The sequence below is a fragment of the Lonchura striata genome, chromosome 7 (assembly GCF_050655825.1).
Source record: "Lonchura striata isolate lonStrDom1 chromosome 7, ASM5065582v1, whole genome shotgun sequence".
Lineage (NCBI taxonomy): Eukaryota > Metazoa > Chordata > Aves > Passeriformes > Estrildidae > Lonchura > Lonchura striata.
Window position 1 is genome coordinate 37,534,279 of NC_140709.1, and position 20,598 is coordinate 37,554,876.

Genomic DNA, 20,598 nt, shown 5'->3' on the forward strand with positions numbered 1-20,598 from the left:
AATTCCCTGGTCTCTGACCCTTCCCACTAAATTTCTAAAGGAGTCACAGAGCAGCCACTTACCTACTGCTCTTGTCTCATACTCATTAGCGAGCTCCTCGGACTCACCAGCAGCATTTATATCATTCTTCACCTTGGCCATGCTTTTCAGGAGCTTACTGGCCCCCAGGGCTGCCAAAGTGCAGCCTCTGGTCTGTGGAGAGAGACTAAAGTCATGCAAATCCCCCTGAGAATGGAACATGATCACAGAATCCTGAAACCACAGTGATCTGGGTTGGAAAGGACCTTGAAGAGCATCTCATCCCAACCCCCTGCCACAGGCAGGGATAGCTTCCACTAGACCAGGGGGAATCCTTTAAACATTATCCTCCATTTTGCAGCTTCTCAGTTCCCAGTCCAGAATGATCTATTGGATTCTACATTTACATTTCTGTCTAATCCAAATTAGAAATTGGATTTCCACCAAACAGCTGGAATCAGAATCCATCCATGCTGTGAAATGTGTGGGAACTCGGCATCCCAGCTTAGGCACAGATGACAACATACAATGGATATAGACTGCTGACTCACACACAACCTTAGGAAATGAAAGGATAAAGTCCACATCCAGACAAAATGGGCAATATAAAACCTACTGAGAGTCATCTAGCAGTTATCTCTTGTGGTGTTGTGTTTGAAGCTGGACGTGGAGCCTCCAAAGGCCAATAAACCAAAGGCACAGAACCCGACTGTGCTGCCTGCAAAGAGAAATAAAGGAGAACTTGACTTACTTGCTCCCAAATGACTTTGGACAACTCCTTCTTGTTCTGAAGAACTGACCAAATAAACAGAGCTTGCAATGGGTGCCTTGTGATAGGACACTCCTCCTGAAAGAGAGAGCAAGAACTCAGACTTAGGCTCACCAAATGTTTTCAGCAGGAACAAATCCATGTCTGGACTCTCCTGTTTTTGTATTTTCTTTGTTTCACAGCCACCTCACCAATCCCTTCTCTCAGTTCTCTGCCAGTTGTCACACACTACTGTGAGCTAGGTTACATTTACTATTTCTATTAAAACCTTTGACTTTAAAGTATTCGACAGGAAAGAATCGGCCTCCGTGTTTTTCCTGAAGCTGGCAATAAGAATATTTGTGTAAAAGGCACTTTCTGCTCTAACCACTGCAGTCCAGATAAAACCTCACTTGCATCACTCACTGAGAGCTGGATCTCCATCTCATCCTTGCTGTTTTTGTAGTATCTTTTGAAACCTCTCCGGAAATCCTCCACCATCTTCCACACGAAGGTGAGGAGGGCATCATTATAGGAGTTCTTGGCAATCTGCAGGTTCTTGAACACCAAGCTGCTGAAGTTGTTGGTGTACAGCTCCCTCAGGACCTCAGTGGTGAGGAACTTCCGCAGATCCAAGCCGTTCTCCAAGAAGAGCCGGACAAATTTGGGCCTGTCTTTCACCAGGGCTGTGAACATCACATCCTGCAGGTCAGCAGACTAGGAAGAAGTGGAAAAGTAAATATTAGGGAACATATGAGACGTGTACACCTTATCTAAGGCCTGACATGTGGTCACTGTCACGTTTTCATCAGAATCAGTTTTTTTTCTGTACACGGTTGCCCTGGCTGGATGGCCCAGAGCATTTCTGGCATGGGCAGATCACCTTTGCAACCACTGATCATACAATAGATCATCATGGAATGATGGATCATGGCTTCATGGAGTATCCCAAGTTGGAAAGGACCTGCAAGGATCAAGTCTGACACCCCTGGCCCCGCACAGACACCTCAACAATCCCATCCTGTGCATCCTTGAGAGCATTGTTCAAATGCTTCTTGGGCATTCCCTGGGGAGCCTGGGCAGTGCCCAGCATCATCCAGAGGAAGAATATCTAGCCTGATCCTCCTCTGACACAGCTCCAGCTGCTCCCTAGGGTCTTATCCCTGTCACAGCAGAGATGGGAGCTGCCCCTTGTGAGGAAGCAGCAGCTCCCAAGGAGGTCTGACCTCTTCTCCAGGCTGAACGGAATGTGTCAGTGCAGGAGCAATAAACACCAAGAGGCTGAGGTGCTGAGACAGTGGCTCCTACTGGGATGTGTCCCCCCTGCACTCACTCAGAAGGGGGCTGTACCTCCCAGTTTCGGTCCTGGGTGAAGATCTCATCGCTGGCCAGCTCCAGCTGGTTCCACTCCAGCAGCAGCTTCAGCTGCCCGTTCCAGTTATCCCTGTCGTGCTCGTTGGTGCTGAACGCTGCAGAGCAGGAACAACCTCTGGGTCAAGACCAGGCATATTTATCATCTCTGCTTCTCACACTGCCAGGACAAGACTCCTTCCAAGTGGCTCTTTCCCCACACCCATGCACATCTTCCCGACTGGGGGGCTGGAGGATGCTGGAGGCTCAGGGATGTATTTATGGTCCAAGACAGGCCACAAAGGAGCTGCCAGGAGCACCTCATAACCAAAGTCAGCACAAGGCTTCCTTCAGGCTCCTCAGAGTCCTGCAGCCTCTACACAGCAGAGATTCTGCAGGATTCCTACCAGCATCCCTAGGGTTCTCCAAGCTGCCTTCCCCATTACCTGGTTTGGATCTTTCCCACACTGAGAGATCCCATACTGCTGCTGTAGCCTGCCCACACCCCTTCAGAAGAAGACAGGCTCCACACTGTGGCAGTAGCTTAGCTCTAGAGAGATAGCACTGCTCTAAGGAAACCTGTTCTAGAGAATAAATAGCCATTTCTTTTTCAATTTTTAAATCCCCAAACAAACTCAGAAAAACAATTACTTGCCTTTGTACAGGGCAAAGGAAATGGCATTGCTCACAATTTCATCTCCAGCTTCTTCTATTTTGATCACGGTCAGTAAATGAGGGCTCTCAAGGACTTCTTTGATCTACAGGAAAAAAAAGTGTTTCAAAGCTATCAAGGCTGTTTAGTAACAGATCTCCTATTAAAAAGAAATTTGCCACCACATCACAGAAAAGCTGCTTCTCATCAGTCCTGGGTTTTAACAAATCCAAACAGAAGTAGATAATGAGCTTGATTTTAAAGTCACCAAAGGACAACGTTAATTATCCCCTGAACATACAGCAAATAACTGTGATTCCCCTATGCAAATAATTTTGAACAAGATGATATAATCCCAGTAATTAGAAGTGATTCTTGAAAGTAGAAAAGATTGTGACAGCACAAGTTTCAACTTATGTCAAGCAGTTTGTTAGCGAACAGTCTCTACCTCCTTGTGCTTTGTCAAAACCAGATAATTTTTCTCATAATGAAGCTTTGTAGAGTCAATTTCATTTTAGCACATGAAAGACAAATAATCTTGGCCATTTCTGATGCAGGAGGAAGTACACTCTAAAGCAGCTCAGCAGAAGCTGTGAGGAGTGTGGCCAGACAGGGAACACTGCCTTCAGCAGCTCCACACTCCACAGGGAAGAGATCCTTCTGGAACCTTCTTAACTTTCCTGTGAGCAGACATCTTCTGACTTGATTGCAGCCCCTTCCAAGGCTTTTGTTCCAACCCCTGGAGATTCAGAATTTTCCTTTTTTAAATCTGCACAGATGTAACATGTCAAGGAGCCCTGCACACCCCATATGTCACCAGACAGCAACACCCCTGACTTGGAAGCCACCAGCTGCTCCCTCTACTCTCCTCCCACAGCATCCCACACTCACCCACTTGATCCAGCTCTCAGTCTCCTCTTCTGAGAGCCTGGAAATGGTGCGAGGCAGGAACCTGAGCAAGCTCTCCTTGACACAGGAGGAAGCAAGAGTGCCTTCAGCCTCCACCAGGCTCGCAATGACATCAGCAATACGCCCAGAGCCTTCCACCACCACACAGGGAATCTTGCTCTTGATGGCCACATTGATGGACTAAGGAGACACAGGGAGAGCACTTGAAGCATGACTGTTACTAGAGCCTGCTATTGAGTAAGGAAGCCTAGGGAACAACAGAAACCCACAGTCCACAGGAGTATTTTTATTATTAGCCACTGATGCATTACCAGTGACAACTCTTTAAAGCATCATCCATCTAATGAGAGAGGGCTGTAAAGAGCCCCAGAGAGACTGAGAATCAGAAATTGCCATCCGCCAAATTTTAATAGAATCACAGAACAATTTGTGTTGGGAGGGACCTCAAAGCACATCCTGCTCCACCCCCAGCCATGGGCAGAGACAACTTCCAGTAGGCCAGGCTGCTCAGCTTGAGAGTGGATCAGCAGATCAGGACAACTGCCAAGTGGAAATGGCATTCAGGTCACACAACAGTGCTGCCCAGCTACAATCACTGCTGGTTTATGGCACAGCATTGCTCAGCTGGGACCCAGGGCTCTGGATTTATTTGCTGGAGGCAGAAGCAGCAGTGTTTTACAGAGAGATCATTTCTGTAGCATCACAATCTAATGTTACTGAAAGTCTCCAAGTAGCCACTTACATGATTTCACACACAGCAATATAGTACACGGATTAATAGCAAGACAAAAACCTGCTGAAATAATGCTGGAAGGACCATTAACCTTCCTGGTGCAAAGACCATAGGAGATGCTGGTTTCATTCGCATCACTACACTGAGAACAGTCACAGCATAAGCTGGCTGCCAGCAAATTGTACAAAGGGACTCGATGCAAGTTATCATCAAACACTGGAAAGACAGAATATCTATTAGTTAAGAGAGTTTTTTGAGAACAAAAAAAAAAAACAACTCAGTCATCAAAACCGTGCGTGCATTCCTCCTGTCAACTGGAGAGCAGGTCTCTGACAAAGGCAAGGAGGCTTTTCTTATCAGCTAGATGAAAGTGGTTTTCTAAAAAAAGGTTCAGCTAAAGTGCATGTTTTACATCACAGGGAAATTTAAAACAGAAGCTTGGAACAGTTTTACTTCTCCCTCACTAATGCTGATTCTAGTCATCATGCACAGAAGCTGAGAAAGAGGGAGCCTTTCCTGGCCAGCACTGCTAGGACCAAGGCATGGCAAGGACAGACATCCAGAGCATGGACTCTGCCGAGTCATTGGGGCTGGTCAGAGACTCAATTTACTCCTTTAAAAAAGGCTTCACCTCAGAATATCTCAGTGCACTTCCAACACCAAGAAATAAAAACTCAGCATGACATAAACCAGCCTCAAGTTGCACCAGGAGAGGTTTAGGTTGGATATCACAAAATATTCTTCACTGAAAGGGTTGTCAAGGACTGGGACAGGCTGGTTAAGAAGTCACCATCCCTGCAGTGTCCAAAGAATGTGTGGATGTAGCACGTGAGGACACGGTTTGGTGGTGAACATGGTAATGGTGCTAGATTGACTTCAGGATCTTAGAAGTCTTCTCCAACTTCAATGTTGTCTTGATTCTATGAAATAGCCAAGAGAGCAGCATGGACCCTGAACTGAATAATCATCCAGGTACTTCCCACAGGAAACTCCTGCCAGGAATTATGCATTTGATTTAACAAGGCTTTTACTCATTCTGGTTAGGCAGCTACTAAGTCTGTGTTGTGTATCACTGCTTAACAGTGGGTCTGAGGTCTCCCCAAAACAATCTTTTTTGTTTTGGAATACGAAATCATAAGTCTGCACAGCTACAGCACCTAGCAGTCAGTCAGCTCCTTCAGTGGTAGCCAAATCCTTTCTCAAACATCAGCAATTTGGAGCTAAAAGGAAATGGACATATCCAACACAACCCTTTGAGCACAGCCTTCCTCTAAATCCTGACTGGATGCTTCATTTCATCTCAGGACCTCCAATTAACACTGCATTTGCATTCATCGCAATTGGGCAAAGATAAAATTCATCATGTGAATGGAAGCAAACTCCCATGAAACATACAGGGAGGCTGGGATAACAATCTGGAATTTCACACTGATTCAGACCAATTGATTAACACCAGCAATGAAGAGGAAGCAAAGATCATGCTCTGAAGTCACATTGTTTATCCTCCTGACAAGCCAAGTAGTTTGATCAACCTCAACAGTAACAGCACAGCTCTTGTCAGAACAGGAAGTACCAAGATACCATAATAAAAAAAAAAATCATAAATACAATACTGCTTCAACTTTATTTTTGTTGCATCCTACTCTCTTGCACAATCCAGCCCTTTTCCCAGCTCTTTCTACAGGCTAAACCAGCTCTTCCTGTAGCTGGTCAGAGCTCATCCTCACTGTTACTGTTCCCTTCCCACACAGCCTGACTCCACGTCCCCTCACTTTGAAAACCCTGGGTCAGATCCCTTTGCTTCCTCAGGCCACTAATGGGCAAGAAACAACCCTGGTTTTTAAGCCTGAGAGAGATTTAGAAGCAATCTCCCTTCCCCCTCAGACATCCTGTTTCAAGAAACTTCTTTGTTCTTCATCCTCTCATCTATTTGAAGGTGATGCCTGGTCCTTCTCCATATAGGCTTAGAAGAGTCAGTCAATAGAGCCCTCCTGCCCTGCTCTTCTGCCAAGATTTAAACCAGGTCTAGAGCCAAACTAGATTTCAAATATCCAAAGTACTTAAGTACTTTTGGTACTTAAAGGGGTCTATAAGAAACAGGGAGAGAAACTTTCACATGGGACAATGAGTTTTAAAGGTTTAAAACTACAAGGGAAGGAATTTATGCTTACATTAGGAGAAAATTATTGACTGTGAGGGTGGGCAGGCCCTGGCACAGGGTGCCCAGAGGAGTTGTGGCTGCCTCTGGATCCCTGGAAGTGTCCAAGGCTGGGCTGGACAGGGTTTGGAGCTGTCTGGGATAGTGGAAGGTGTCCCTGCCCATGGCAGGAGGTGGAACTGGGTGGCCTATAATGTCCCTTCACATTCTGTGGTGTGGAAGAACTGAGACAACTGAACTGCCCAGCCAATACTTTGCCCGGCAGGAACTTAGCGCAGAAATTTTAATAGAAACGAAGTTCAAAAGCTTAAATTACAAACAAGGCCCTTCTGTAGCAAGTGTAAGGCAAGCTTCTGTAAATAACAGCACTGTCTACTTAGTCAAGGTTCATTTGGAGCAATTTGTCTCCAATATCAGAGCAATGACCTGTTATGATTCCTGGAAAGAAAGAAATTAACTTACTTTCAAAGTCTCCTTCCCACCACCTTGGGCAAAACACACAATTGGGATCTTCCCACCGTAATTAGATTCTGTGAAATGCATCAAAAGAAAAAAGGAAAAATATGAAATCAATTAATGCAGCTTGAACAACTTACTTTTCTCGAGTACAATGAAAGAATTTCCAAGCCATTCACATAAATACTAGTTTGCTGCTGATTTTGCTGGTTACTAACAGGTATTTTTAATGGAAACTCAGTTTTGCATAACATTCTGCATAGCTAACTTCAGACACCCTTCTCCAACAGCTTTTCCCTTCTATAAATCCTAAATTTTGCTATCTCTGTAGCCCTTAAAATGGAATTTTATTGTTATTTGTCTGCTCATTTGACTATTTATTTTGAGTCAATGAAAGGTTCATATCACAAGCTCAAGACAAAGAATCTGAGTTCACATTTCCAATCGTAGAAGAAAGGTAAGAATTCTGTAAATCTAGGAGCTAGTGCTTAAGAGACATTCCAAACAAAAACCAAAACAATCAAACCCAAACAACAACATGCCCAAAAGCTTTTTAAAAATTTCCTGCTAAGGCCTTTGATTTTTTTTTTTTTTTTGGTAAAGAAGGGGGTGAAAGAGAAATTATTTAGCAGCAGGTTGCAGGCAGCTCAATCATCCTCATAAATAAGTACTTTGGGAAAAGCCTGTGTAATTGTGCTCCAGCTACCTGGAATTCAGTGACAGGTAGGAGAGATATAGAACTTCAAAGAGGAAGGGAGGGAAGGGCTGTGTGGCTGAAGTGAAGCATTTGCTGTGGCACAAAGGACACACAGAAAGGAAGATGAGGGAAGGTGTTGCTCCTGAAAGAGCTCCAGATGCATTGCAGTTCACACACAGATGCCTTGCAGCTCAGCAGCCACAGGATGCTGCCACTACTTTCTTATTCCAAGGAAATAATTGTGGATCAGCCCCAAAGCATGCAGAGCCAGGAGGAGGAGGAGGAGGATACCTGGGATAACCCGCTCTGAAATGTATTTCTCCAGCTGGGTCCGCACTTTGGCCTCTATGGTGGGGTGCCCGTGGGTGCCGTTATCAACCAGCAGGAGATGGGTGTGGTTGTTATCCAGGCAGTACAGGGGGTCTCTCTTCAGGTCATCCATGATGTAGTGGGCCAGGTAGCTCCCCTAGGGGCATGCACAGCATTTGAGCCAGGAATTCAAGGACAAGGACACACCCACCCTATTTATGGGGTGGGACAATTTTTTAGATGTGCTCTATCGTGTTTGGTGGACAAGAGACAAAGGGGGCTACCCCAGTGCATCTGACAGGTAGGATGACAGTGTCAATGAAAATCCTAAACAGCAGCAGCAGGTACCGTGTGCCTTAGCTCATGGGAACCCCTACTGTGGAAGAGTGCACGGGGAATTCAGAGCTAGAATAACCATGGGAGTAGTTATTCCCTAAAGCAGTGCCAGACGTGGAGTTACAGCAGCTGAACTCCCACACAGACATGCCAAAATCTGGCACAGCTGAAATCCTCCTCACCAGGCCTGATGTGACCTTGGACTAACTCAGGCATGAGAACATTTTACTTTGCTCCTGCTCTGAGAAGAGCACCCAACGTTTTGAGGCCAAGCCTCCTCTTTCTTTTCCCACCAACCCATCCATGCAGCACTTGAGGACGTGGTTTAATTCACATTGTGAATGTGGTGGTGGCACTGGGCTGACAGCTGGACTCTATGATCTCAGAAGAAGTCTCAGTTTGTCCAACCTTAACTCTAAGCTCATCAATGACTCCTTGAGCCCGTGCTCCTTACATCGCTGTCAGCCGTGCGGATGAGGGTTTCCCGGTTGGAGATCATGCCCCAGGCCGCGATGCCAATGGCCACCACGTTCTCCTCAGAGCTGCGGCTGATGGTGTTGTCTCTGACCACCTCCCCAATGTACTTCATCAGCCCGTAGTGCGTTCCCCCGGTGAAAATCCAGGCTCCTGGAACAACACTCAGTCACCTGGGGGAACACAGCCAAACATCCACCCTCCCACGGCATTAAAGACTTAACCCAAACCCCTTTCGTTACCTTGGGGGTTGGCTCTTTAATTAAGCACAGAAGAGATGCTACACAACTCACCTTATGCTATCACAGGCACCCCTGACTAAATCCCACTCGTGTTACTTCCAAACCATTCATGTCACATGTGTTCCAAGTGCAGCAGCTAAGCAGAAGCAAAATGAACGCTCTGCTCCCCCACAGACCCGTTGAGCTGCTACCTCTGCACGCCTGTTGTGCAGCAGTGAGGTTAACAGAGGCACAGAAGGAGGTGCTCACCCTTGGACTGGGCGATGTAGATCAGCCTGCTGAATATCTTGCGCATGCGGGGCTTGAGCGCGAAGTTCTTGGCGCCGCCGGTGACGGAGATGACGAGGTTTGGGGTTTTTAGGTGCCAGTGCTGGGTCATGAGATCATAGAGTGTCTCTGAGTCTGTGTCACATGACAGGCGTATGTACTTGGGGGAGAGAAAATAGGAGAACAAATATAGCAGGAGAGAAACCGAGGTGGCTGGCAACAACCCAGAGATTGCATTTTATTCTCTGCTGCACAGCTTAGCTTCAACAGCCAGGAGATGAAAGGCCAGGTGATGATGAAATCCTTATTTCTTCCTCTGAAGCACTTTTATCCTTCCCCTACAACCAGGCACCCAACTCAGCTTGCTCTAGATAAGGCAAGAGCAGTGACCTTGGGCTTCAGAGGAACTCTACAAGGATGAACACACCACCACTACAGCAACTAACTCCAAGGGTGCTATTTAAAGCTTAGATTATGAATGAGAGGCAGCATTATTGCAAGTGAACTAATAATAATGACAGTTGTATTTTGATTCACTAGTCAAATAAATTCAGGGCTCCATGTGAGTGGTGTCCCTATCACAACACGTACCCACTCCAGTGCTTCAAGTGTAAGACAAAACAAACATCCCAAGTTTGTAGTAAAGCTTGAATGCTCTACAAAGATGCCAAAAAGTAAGAAAGATTATCTGGCTTCAGGAAGACTAAACATGTCTCCATTTATGTAAAAGCTCCTCTGACCCTGTCTTACTTTGCTATTCAAAAGCCCCTTCACAGTTTCATCACTTTTGGAAGACATTCATGGCTGCACAAGCCAAATTAGGAGATGAAAAAGAGCAGCTTGGACCTGAATCATAGAGGATTTCATATTGATTGCCCAGTACTTGCAGGAGAGCAAAATGAAATATTGCTTTGAGAAAGAAATGTCCCCACCTAAGAGACAATGAACTTGAATAAAAATATTCATGTGCTCCAAGACAGGTTCCCAGAAGGAGTTAAAGCATTTAGGCCATCACAGAGGATGCCCAGGAGAGCTAAGGGACTCTCACAGCTTCTGCCCCAAGAAGCTTCAGTCACATGACGCTTTGGGTGTTTTTGTGGAGAGGCTTCCCTATAGGAGAGGGGGGAGCTGCCAGGAAAAGAACGTGGTCAGCCCTGCCCACAGCAAAGCTGACAGCTCCACTGCAGCAGGTGAACTCCTCAGCTCAGCATCTCCCTCCTCTGAAGTACAAGGATGCCATCTCGTGGTACTGCTGGATGCTGCTCCCACACCAGGGCTGTGGCTCAGGAAGTCTTTCTGGGGTTCGGGCTCCCAGAACATTAAATGCAGCGACTGAGATGCTCGTGGATGTTACAGGGTCTGAGCAGCACAGCAGAAACGAAGAGCTCAAAAGCACGACTTACAGAGGGTGATATTTTACAGAATCCCAGAGTGGTTTGGCCTGGAAGGGAGTTAAAGATCATTTAGTCCCATCCCTGCCATGAGCAATTTCCACTATCCCAGGCTGCTCCAAGCCCCATCCAACCTGGCCCGGGACACTTCCAGGGATCCAGGGGCAGCCACAGCCTCTCTAAGACAAACTGTGCCAGGGCCTCATCATTATCAAAGTGAGGAATTTCCTCCCAATATCCCATCTAACCCTGCCCTCTGGCAGTGGGAAGCCACTTTCCCTTGTCCTGTCCCTCCATCCCTTATCCCAAGCCCCTCTACAGCTTCTCTGGAGACCCTTTAGGCACTGGGAGGGGCACTGAGGTCTCTCTGGATCTATTTGATTAGACATAATCTAATCACTAAGCCTTCTCTTCTCCAGGCTTAAGCACCCCCAGCTCTCCCAGCCTGTCCTCAAACCTCTTTATGGGTCTGTTCACATCTCATTTCTGCGCAGAACTTTTTAGGACTCATGTGTCACAATGCAGGGTATAAAACTTTCCATCCCTCATTGATAATTGACAGCAATTCTCAGGTCACCCCGAGTTTGAAGTCCTCCCTGCCATGCATCAACAGAAAATACTTGGCAATCTTCAGAAGCAGCAGGTGCCTTGCTGTGTAGGGAATAAGAAGGGAATTAAGATGTGATTCCAGCCAACATTCCAATGGGATGGACTAGGAGACCTATATGCAGTGCTTAAACAAAGTATGCTCTGAAATGTGTACAGTGGCCTTGAGAGTGCACATGAAACAACTGAGGGCACATGAACTGATTCCCAAAGTTGGAAGTGGGGAAGACACAGCCTAAGGAAAGAAAATTTAACCTTTGAGAAGTCTGAAATACTGCAACAGAGCAAAGCAATTTTTGTTCCAATACAGTCACATAGCAGCTTACAACAAAGTAGTAAAAAGCTAAAATGTGCATATCAAAAAAGACCTGAAGCACATGGATCTGTTTAAGCGTGATTTGAAACTTTCAGTCTCATTTCCCACTCAAAGAGCCTCTTATTTCAGCTACTTTGCATGAAACAAACCAAATTCATTTACACAGCAGGCTCTGATTTATTCTGATTGTCCCAAGCAACCTGCACTGGTGTTAAATATCAGCCATTTAGAGGAGGCAGATGAGTTCAACCACATGTGACTCCTCACATCACCAGAAACAGCAACAGCAGCTATTTTCTTCTTCCTACACCTCTGCTGTCCCCACTCAGAGCAAAGACACAAGGAAAAAAAAAAAAAGAAAACAACAAATGGAATAAAACTTCTGAAGTTCCACAGATATCTTGCATCCCCCTCCAGAACTCTCCATCCTGGGAAATAGTCAATTGCTTATAGGCCTGAGCAAGCTGGTCTGTGTATATAAAATAACCCTTGAATATCACCCTCATTCACCTGTCACGTCTGGAAAGAGAGTGTATCTTTTCACTCCCATGACCAGCCTAACCAACAAGTAACACAGAAGGAATTATCCTTTGTTACCTATTTTCAGGGCTTGAAAATCTTGCTTCTGTCGCTTGTAGCCTATCTCCTGCCATTAGAATAAAATCCATTTCACCTTCCTTGCTTTTCAGGAGCTCCCACTGGTACTCAACAGGGGCCTCATGAATATCCTTAATATTTCCACTTACCTTTCCTATTTTCCCCAAGTTTTCAAACTGAATGTCCCCAAAGGCATCAGTAGGAAGCTCCTTGGTGTGCTTCTTGTAGTTCCATTTTTCGGTGGAGTTAACCTGGGTGCCCTCTATGTGCTGATTTTCAGGGTATCCACATTTACATAAGTTACCCCTGAAAGAAGAGGGAATAGACACGAGACCCCTGAGGGATGCTGAGCACAGAAAAGGGAGCTCTGCCAGCAAGGAAAGCAGCAGGTGGAGCTACAGAACCAGTCATGTGTGGCACTCTACTGGGATTTACCACCTGACAAAGCAGAGCAGAAGCTGATCCTGCTTCCTCCCCAAAAGCCTGCTTCTGCCCGGCACTGGGAAGTGGAACACAGCTCAGGAACCAGGCTGTGCTGAGGGGCTTTCTTCCCCTTTTTGTGCTCTTAACCACACAGGATGAGTTCACTGCATCTCCTCTCCCAGGCAATAAGTGACAGGACAAGAGGAGAAGGCCTCAAGTTGTGCCAGGGGAGGTTCAGATTGGGTATCAGGGGGGAAACAATTGCATGGAATGGGCTGTCAGGCATTGGTCAGGCTGTCCAGGGTCGTGGTGGAGCCACCATCCCTAGAAGTATTCCAAAATCACGTGGATGTGGCAGTTGAGGATGTGGTTTAGTGGTGGTGCTGGGCTGACTTGATTTTAAAGGTCCTCTCCCATAGCCCACACTCCTGCTTCCTCAGAGGACACAGAGAAGGTGGAATTGCTTGTCTCCTTTAGAAAAGTTTATTTTACTCTTCTGTACCTTGCAAATGAAACCAGCTTACCTTAAAAATATCTAGACAAAAATAACCCAGCAAGTTCTGCAATCCTCTCCCAGAGGGCTTGCAGGAAGAAAAGCTGATGAGAACCAGCTCCTCAATCCACTGGTGCCTTGCCAGACATCCCATTTTTGGTGGCAGAGGAAAACCCCGAGCAAGACTTTCTGAAATGAGACTAATTTCCTTCCAGCTTCAGAGCAGAGTGGTGTCACACAGCCCTCAGAGCTCAATACTAGGATTTCTGCAGCTATATTAGTTTGATCATTTTTCTTCTGAGACAAAAAAAAACCACCCCCAAACCACAAAACAATGTTATGGTCCTCAAAGTAGCACTGCACTGGTACCTGTGCCTAAAAATGGGGCCAGTTTAATATTCTGTTTCAAGAGAACATCAGCCTGAGCAAAACCTAGTGCCTGTGTAAGGTTTGTGCATTAAATTTACTATTTGGGTTTAAAAGGAAAATTCAAATTATGCAAACCTCTGATGCATACCTTGTCATACACCAATATCAGTGCTGCATCCTTCAAGCATCTTATTGTCCCAGTTATGCTTCAAATAGGGAATTTGATATTAAACCCTGTGACAGAGCTGCTAGAAGATGAGATCCCTAGTTCCGCATCAAATTACTTGTGGAGTAACTCAAACAAGGGGACTGAGGTGAGATTGTACTGCTTGATCCAGACTCTGAACAAAAAATCCCAAAACTTTTCTCCCTGCCTTTGCAGACAGAAATACCCTCACGTACCAGCCCCCTGTTCTTGAAAGAGAAAAGTGTCTCCTTACATTGACTTGGTGTCTTTTGTAAAAAAGACACATTCTCTCTTCTTAAAGTTTTCTTGGATGAAGTTGGCCAGATCCTGGAAAATAATTTTTAGAAGTTTATTTCTGATAACTCATGAACAGAAGATACCTCAGTAACAGCACAGACAGTGTGAACACAAAGATACTGCTTAAAACTCTATGGCAAACATTCTTCCCAATGGTAAAAAAAATAAAGATAAAATAGGGAAGACTGTAACGTTCTTTAAGGTAGAGACTGTTTTAATTCAACACACAAAGACCCCAGTAGGAGACCAGAACAACTTCAAGTCCTGCTTTCTGGGAGCTCAGTGGAATGCGAAGTCTCTCCAGGTTGTTTAACCATTAATTCCGCTATTAACCTTGAAACTCCCTGGAGAAGCTTTGACACTCAGGGAATGCAAATTTATCCCTAATCTGCCTCTGTGAGCTAAGAAAGCAAAGACAAATTCTCACTTGCTGATGAAGAGTTGGGGGTTTTTGGTTTGCTTTTAAGTACAGCTTAGATTTGCAGGGCGAGATTTCACTGGGACACAAAGGGAACACAGGCGGCCACAGTTCAGTTTGCCCGTTTGACACAACACTTGTGGTTAAACAGCAGGTAGGAGAAGTTATTCCAAGCAGATAAAACATCACAAGCATTATATCCAAAACAAGGAAAACGGAAAGGAACGCATTCGACCGGTAAAAGTCACAAATGTGCATGACCAAAAACACAGAATAAGGAGGAAGCACTTGCTGAAGTCCTAAGAATTGGTCATTCAGGCCTTCTGTAAACCCACCAGGAGCAGGGAATCTGCCAGACAATTGCTGGAATCAGCAGATCTTTCAGGCAGGAAGGGATGTTTAGCATAACTATATGTTGGCTGCCTTGGCCATTAAGCTGCGAGAAGAGCTTTGTCTTTACACAGACAAATTTGTTTCTTGCTGCAACGCAGGAAGAGGTTTAAAACCAGAAGTGATGAAGAAAGCACAATAAAGAGCTACAGGGCTCAAAAGGAAGGCAATACACCCTTAGGGTTTCACCGTGTCAGCTGCTGCTTGAAGGTCACTGGTCAGGAAAATTTCTCCATAAAGGGGAAAGTGACAAATCCATCAGCATCCTGCTCCTGACCTGACCGAATTCACCACCACTGTAGCTGCCTCCCGAGACACCAGCATGTACCAGGTACTCACAGCATCGCTGCAAGCCACATCTATGCTGCGAGACATGCTGGAATAGAGGAGTCTGGAACTCTCAAAATTGCCATTTCTTCGGTGTCTCATGCTGCCCATGGAAACCTGGAAAAGCATGGTAGAGGGGGAGATGGAGGCACACTAGACAACAGCAAGGGCACTTTGCACCCTAGCAAGGCAAGGAAGAGGTTCTTTGAATCCAGCATAAAGAATTAGGATGGAGATTATTCCTAAAGCGTGAAACAAACATTCAGAAAAAATATTTTCTATTATTTCATATTTGTCTTTCCTCTCTCCAAAAGAGCTCCAACATCTTTTGAGAAAGGCACATACCTTAAGTGCCATCCCATTCAGTTCATTCCCATATTTTAACTCTTTTGTCTCTGATAAGCAAGCTCAGGCTTATATATATATGAACAGTCCTTAATCCAGTGTATTTGCAAATTAAAGAGGATATTAAGAAGAAACACTTCAGGCACTGAGGAAAAACTGCAGTGCTAAAGCAGCAGGACCCCAGGAGCTTAGAGGAGCAGCACCACCCACCACTGATCCCACTCTTGGAACAAGAACAGTCAACATGTGCAAACAGAAGAGCAAGTGGCTTTAAGGGATATTGGATCCAAAATTCAGGAAGCGACCTGTAGAAGCAAACACATTTTAATTGCCCTCCAAAGCAGATCCCTGTGTTTAAGTCACCATCTTTGAAGGAGCATCACTACACTTGCAGCAAAGCACAGAACAAAATCATACTTATTTAGTACAAATATTTCAATTACCTTCACCTACTCCGTGAATAATATTGGAAAAGGCCTTTTCCTGAAAGAAAAGCTGTCAGCCAGTGAACATGGGGAGCTCAGAGCCTACTTGTACTTCCACCACTATTTTCTCCCCTGCTTTTTCCCTGCCTGTGTGCTCTGGGTTTGCCTCTTGGGTACCACTGTCACTGCATGGCACACAAAGCACCCCTCCCAGGCACAGCAACACTGAAGCATTATCCGGTAAATACAGAACTCCTGAGAGCCAAGAACCAGCAAGTGTGAAAATTTCCTTGGGGCATTCAACACAGTAGGAATGGCACAGGCAGTGGGACGCTGCAGCTTCAGTAAACAGAATGATGGAATGTGATGTGAGCAAGCCCCAAAAGCAGTGGGGAACGGCAGCTTTCCATAAAGACACATATTTATGTGTTATAGTTATTTAAAAAATCCTTTGAAAAACATCTCGAGTTGAGGGGGAGCATGATTGACTCAGTGTTGTTTACTGTGCATGGCAGAAGCCCTCAGCTACTTCCCCCAAATTCTGCAGCATGCCCAGGGATCTATGCCACTCTATCACTGATAAACCTGAAGTTTAAGGACACAGAGAACTCTGCACCAGAAGATGTATTTCCTAGTAACCCAGAAAGGAATTCTTAATATTTCATGTGATTAATGTTCAGTGTAAAGATGATTTTAAAGCTGTAATTCAAGATAAAAGCTCCACGGAGGGAAATTACATTTAAGTCTGGATCTACAATACTTATTTATTGACAGTTTTACTTTCATTGTTGATTTGTTTAATAAATTTAACGCCAGAAAAGTGACTATGGACATAACTGCACAGAAAGGAGATTAAAAGGAAACAAAGGCATTAAATTATTAATTCCAAACACTACAGGACTTCAAGTTTGCCTTGCTGTTTTTCCTAAATTATTTATAAGAAGAACGAACAAACAAACTGAAAAGAGTTAGCGAGAGTGCAAAGAGCCCCCCTGAGAACCTGGTATTTAATTCTAAATGCTGAAAAGCTTCATCGATAGCACAGTTTTTAGCTGATACCAGTGAGTGACATTCATCAACTCTGCAAGTGTCGCAGATAACACAGCAATTATACATATTTTAAAACATGCGACATAGCTGCAGTCCACGGAAAAGGCAAACTACTCTTTTGCTAACACATTTCCAACCCATTAAATTAAATAAAAATATTCAACGCATTGAAGCATAACTGTCTTAGAGCAACATATATTGAGAATAACAACCATTGGATAAATTCCAAAATAATCCTGTAAAGCATAGGACTATAACTTCCAAGACAATTCAAGGAGCATATCCAAGGAAATCTTCAGCCTGAGGCGACATAACACAGAGGAAAAATAACTATTTATAAAAAGACAAAGTAAGAGGCTTTTAGAAATTTGTCTGCAATTGAAAAAGCAAGACCAGCTCCATTCTCAGGAAGCTTCTAGATACACGGAACCACAAATTGCATTAACAATTCCCAAAACTGGCTTTACATGAAACCTCTCCAGCAGCAGAGGATGTGGCCGAACTTCAGCTGCACCCGCTCGCACAACTTCAGCGTATTCAAAGTACAAGCGTATAGAAGCGTACTCAAGGACAGAAAAACCAGGATTTAATCAGTAGCACAAACTCACCAAAGCCTCCAGAATATGCCCCAGGACTCCTCCTGCAATCATGACTGCAAGGGAAGGCTCTGAAATAGTCGGGTGGGCCAAGCCCCACCTTTATCTGCGTCACGCCTTCCTTATACGGGAGGGAGGGATCATGGCCAGGAGCGAGGATCAGCGGAGTTATTCCCCAGCTCCTGAGGAGGCTTCATTGCAGCAGGGTGCGGGGAACAGCAGCCGCAGGTGATTTCTGAGGGAGGTGTTTGTTGTCCCACCTGCTGCCCATGGACTGCGGGAACAGAAAACATTGCAGCTCGTGTGTGGCATCAACGGCACCGCTGAAAAGCCAGGAGTAAAAGAAAACGCTTGTGGGAATAAATAAATCGATTTTTAACGTTGCAGGAGATAATGAAGCAGCTGTGAAATCAACACCTATTAATCTAATTTACTGCAAGGCTGTTGAGTGCAACAGAGGATTTAAAAAGTGTTTTTACTCAACAAAAATCAGACTCAGTTCCTTAATTTTTTGTTTGACACTCGGCATGGAGTAATCTGGTGTTTTCCTGCTTTTGCCTTAAAGCTTTTCACTCAGGTAAAAGCAATTTCTATTGCTGTGCTATTCAGTGACTCCATGGACAGATGGATTGCTCCCAGGCCACCTTCCTTGCAGAAAGTAGTGTTGCTCCATTTGCTGCTGGAGAGTCTTCTGCTGCCTTTCAGTCACCCAATTTGGACAAGTTTGGGCCAGGTTGGAAGGGGCTTGGAGCAACCTGGTCTAATGGAAGGGTCCCTGCCCATGGAAGGGGGTAGAAAATTTGAGCTTTGAGCTCCCTTCATACCTAAATAATTTCAGGATTTTAAGTCTCAGAGTAATCTTTATTTCTGTGATGAAAGGTAGGTTTATTTGTCTTAGATCTCACATTACCTTGGCATATACATATCTGCATTTTCATGAATTATCACTTATCACACCCCACATGTCAGCATCTAACATGTCCCTAAAACGTGTCTGATGAGAATGACAGAACACATCCAGTGACCCACTGCTCCTAAAAAAACACAAAGAAAACAGATTTCATGGATCTGCAGCTAAACCTGAGAAGAAACTAAATAGCTCCTGTGCATTTTCTGGCACCCTGTTTCCTTAAAGCAGGGTTTTTGTGGACAGCAGCACTATGGTCATGCAGCAACATTCCTGAGGTACTGAACACAAATCTTTACTGTGGTTTATACCTGCAGATAACCCCTTAATCACTGCCCTGTGAAACCAGCCTGGCTGGCAACTACCAAGAAAAATAACTACCCAGTACGTAAATGGAGAGCTCAGTTATTATTTTAAAAATGTTATTACACAGTTGAGGAGCAAACCTTTCTGCCTCGTCCTCTTAGGTAGAGCAAACCTGGAAAAGAGAGAGATTTTTTGGGGCCACTTTATGGTTCTCAAGTAAGAAATTTGGTATCCTAAACGTAAGTCAAAAATGCTCTCTGAAAGGTCTTAGGGTAAAGATAATCAATATTTTCCAAAGACAAGAGCATTTCCATGGGCAATAATTCACACTTCCCAGCATTCCTGCATTCTTGTTTGGAGAATACACATACAGGTATTCCAAATCTACAGAACATGTTAATATTTACTGTATTCCAGAAAAACAGGGCTGACTCCAGCAGAGATTTCAGTAAGAACTTGCCAAACTGCACAGCACGTCCCATCTCCCAATTCACAGAAGTTATTTAACTAGGTTTGGACTAGACAGAGCTATTTGTGAACAACCAAAAGGTGATGTTATGGATCCTGGACAAAGAGCTCTGTGTCTTTCTGGTGGAAAAAAATTAAAAGCTGTCAACCTCAGGATCAGAATTCTTGTTATCTATACAGGAATCAAAATGCAGCAAGCACTTGTATTACTAAGAAGTGGAAATTCACATAGATACGAAAATATTTTCCATTGTATTGAGAGCAGTGAAGAGACTTCTGCATCTGAATAAGCCTTATGATTGTTTAAAATTAAGTATAAAGCCAGAGAGAAGCTTTAAGTAAAATGGTGCCTGAAGAGCTACAGGGATTTGAGCCCTGCAGCCCCCACTGTGCACAAAAATAGGTACAATGGGATTGAATTCACTGGCTGGCAGGAAATCACTTTTTCTCCCAAAACCTGTGAAATCTTGAGAGGGGCTTTTTATGGGTGAAGGCAGAATTGACTACATACCTGTGAAATCAAGTGAAATCACAGAATCCCAGAATGGTTTGGGTCAAAAGGGACCTAAAAGCCCATCTCATCCTACCCCCTGCCATGGGCAGGGACACCTCCACTGTCCCAGGCTGCTCCAAGCCCCAGTGTCCAACCTGGCCTGGGACACTTCCAGGGATCCAGGTGCAGCCACAGCTCTTGTGCACCTGTGCCAGGGCCTGCCCACCCTCCCAGGGAAGACTTTCTTGCAGTCATCTCATCTAAAGAAGCTCTCTTCTCTCATTCTAGAACTACTTCCCCTTGTCCTATCACTATATCCCTGTGAAATATATATTAACTCTCCTGTAGAGTTTATTTTATTTTGGAGATTGGGGTGGGGAGCTTTTTAAAATTCAGTCAGTCTCAGTTCACCACACCAAGCAACAATTTTAATGCCAAGGAGACCATCATTGGCTGACAGCAATGAGATCACCATTACTAGCCATGAAATCCCTTTTTAGGAGGAAGGGTTTTTTGGCTAAGCTTTGAGTGTGCATTGTAACAACCTGGTCTAGTAGAAGGTGTCCCTGCCCATGGCAGCTTGGAAGAAGATGAGCTTTAAGGCCCCTTTCAACCCAAACCATTCTGGGATTCTATAATTTTTACCCACTGCTGCAAGGCAATGTCTTCCTGGAGATCTGTATGTGGGGTTTCAAAGCTTAGGCTCCACAGAATCCAATAGTTAAAAGTATGATGGATCAAACAGGCAAAAAAACTAATACTTACTCTGTTGAGTGCTAATCACGAACATTCCCTCATCTCAGCTCTCCCCACGGATTGCCAGAGAGAACAAAATGTCAAACACT

General features: G+C 44.8%; 1 protein-coding gene across 12 annotated transcripts in view; it reads right to left on the bottom strand.

The window, feature by feature from the left end:
- LOC144246712 (transient receptor potential cation channel subfamily M member 8) overlaps positions 1 to 20,598 on the bottom strand; it is an 81,617-nt gene that overhangs the window by 17,583 nt on the left and 43,436 nt on the right. For 8 of the 12 annotated variants that reach the window (XR_014956835.1, XR_014956834.1, XR_014956833.1 and 5 more), the window contains exons 3-16: positions 17,592 to 17,853; positions 15,176 to 15,280; positions 13,985 to 14,058; positions 12,409 to 12,565; positions 9,332 to 9,509; positions 8,821 to 8,993; positions 8,013 to 8,187; positions 7,031 to 7,098; positions 3,660 to 3,857; positions 2,772 to 2,874; positions 2,117 to 2,235; positions 1,193 to 1,483; positions 770 to 865; positions 63 to 192 (exon numbers count right to left, since the gene is read on the bottom strand). Coding sequence is in view for 7 of the 12 variants with exons in the window: in XM_085585537.1 (XP_085441663.1) it covers positions 63 to 192; positions 770 to 865; positions 1,193 to 1,483; positions 2,117 to 2,235; positions 2,772 to 2,874; positions 3,660 to 3,857; positions 7,031 to 7,098; positions 8,013 to 8,187; positions 8,821 to 8,993; positions 9,332 to 9,509; positions 12,409 to 12,565; positions 13,985 to 14,058; positions 15,176 to 15,280; positions 17,592 to 17,633 (1,909 nt within the window). In the remaining 5 variants the exon portion in view is untranslated. Of the gene's footprint in view, positions 1 to 62; positions 193 to 769; positions 866 to 1,192; positions 1,484 to 2,116; positions 2,236 to 2,771; positions 2,875 to 3,659; positions 3,858 to 7,030; positions 7,099 to 8,012; positions 8,188 to 8,820; positions 8,994 to 9,331; positions 9,510 to 12,408; positions 12,566 to 13,984; positions 14,059 to 15,175; positions 15,281 to 17,591; positions 17,854 to 18,489; positions 19,873 to 20,598 lie in introns of those variants that run through there. The other 4 variants (XM_085585535.1, XM_085585536.1, XM_085585539.1 and 1 more) reach the window with 4 other exon arrangements.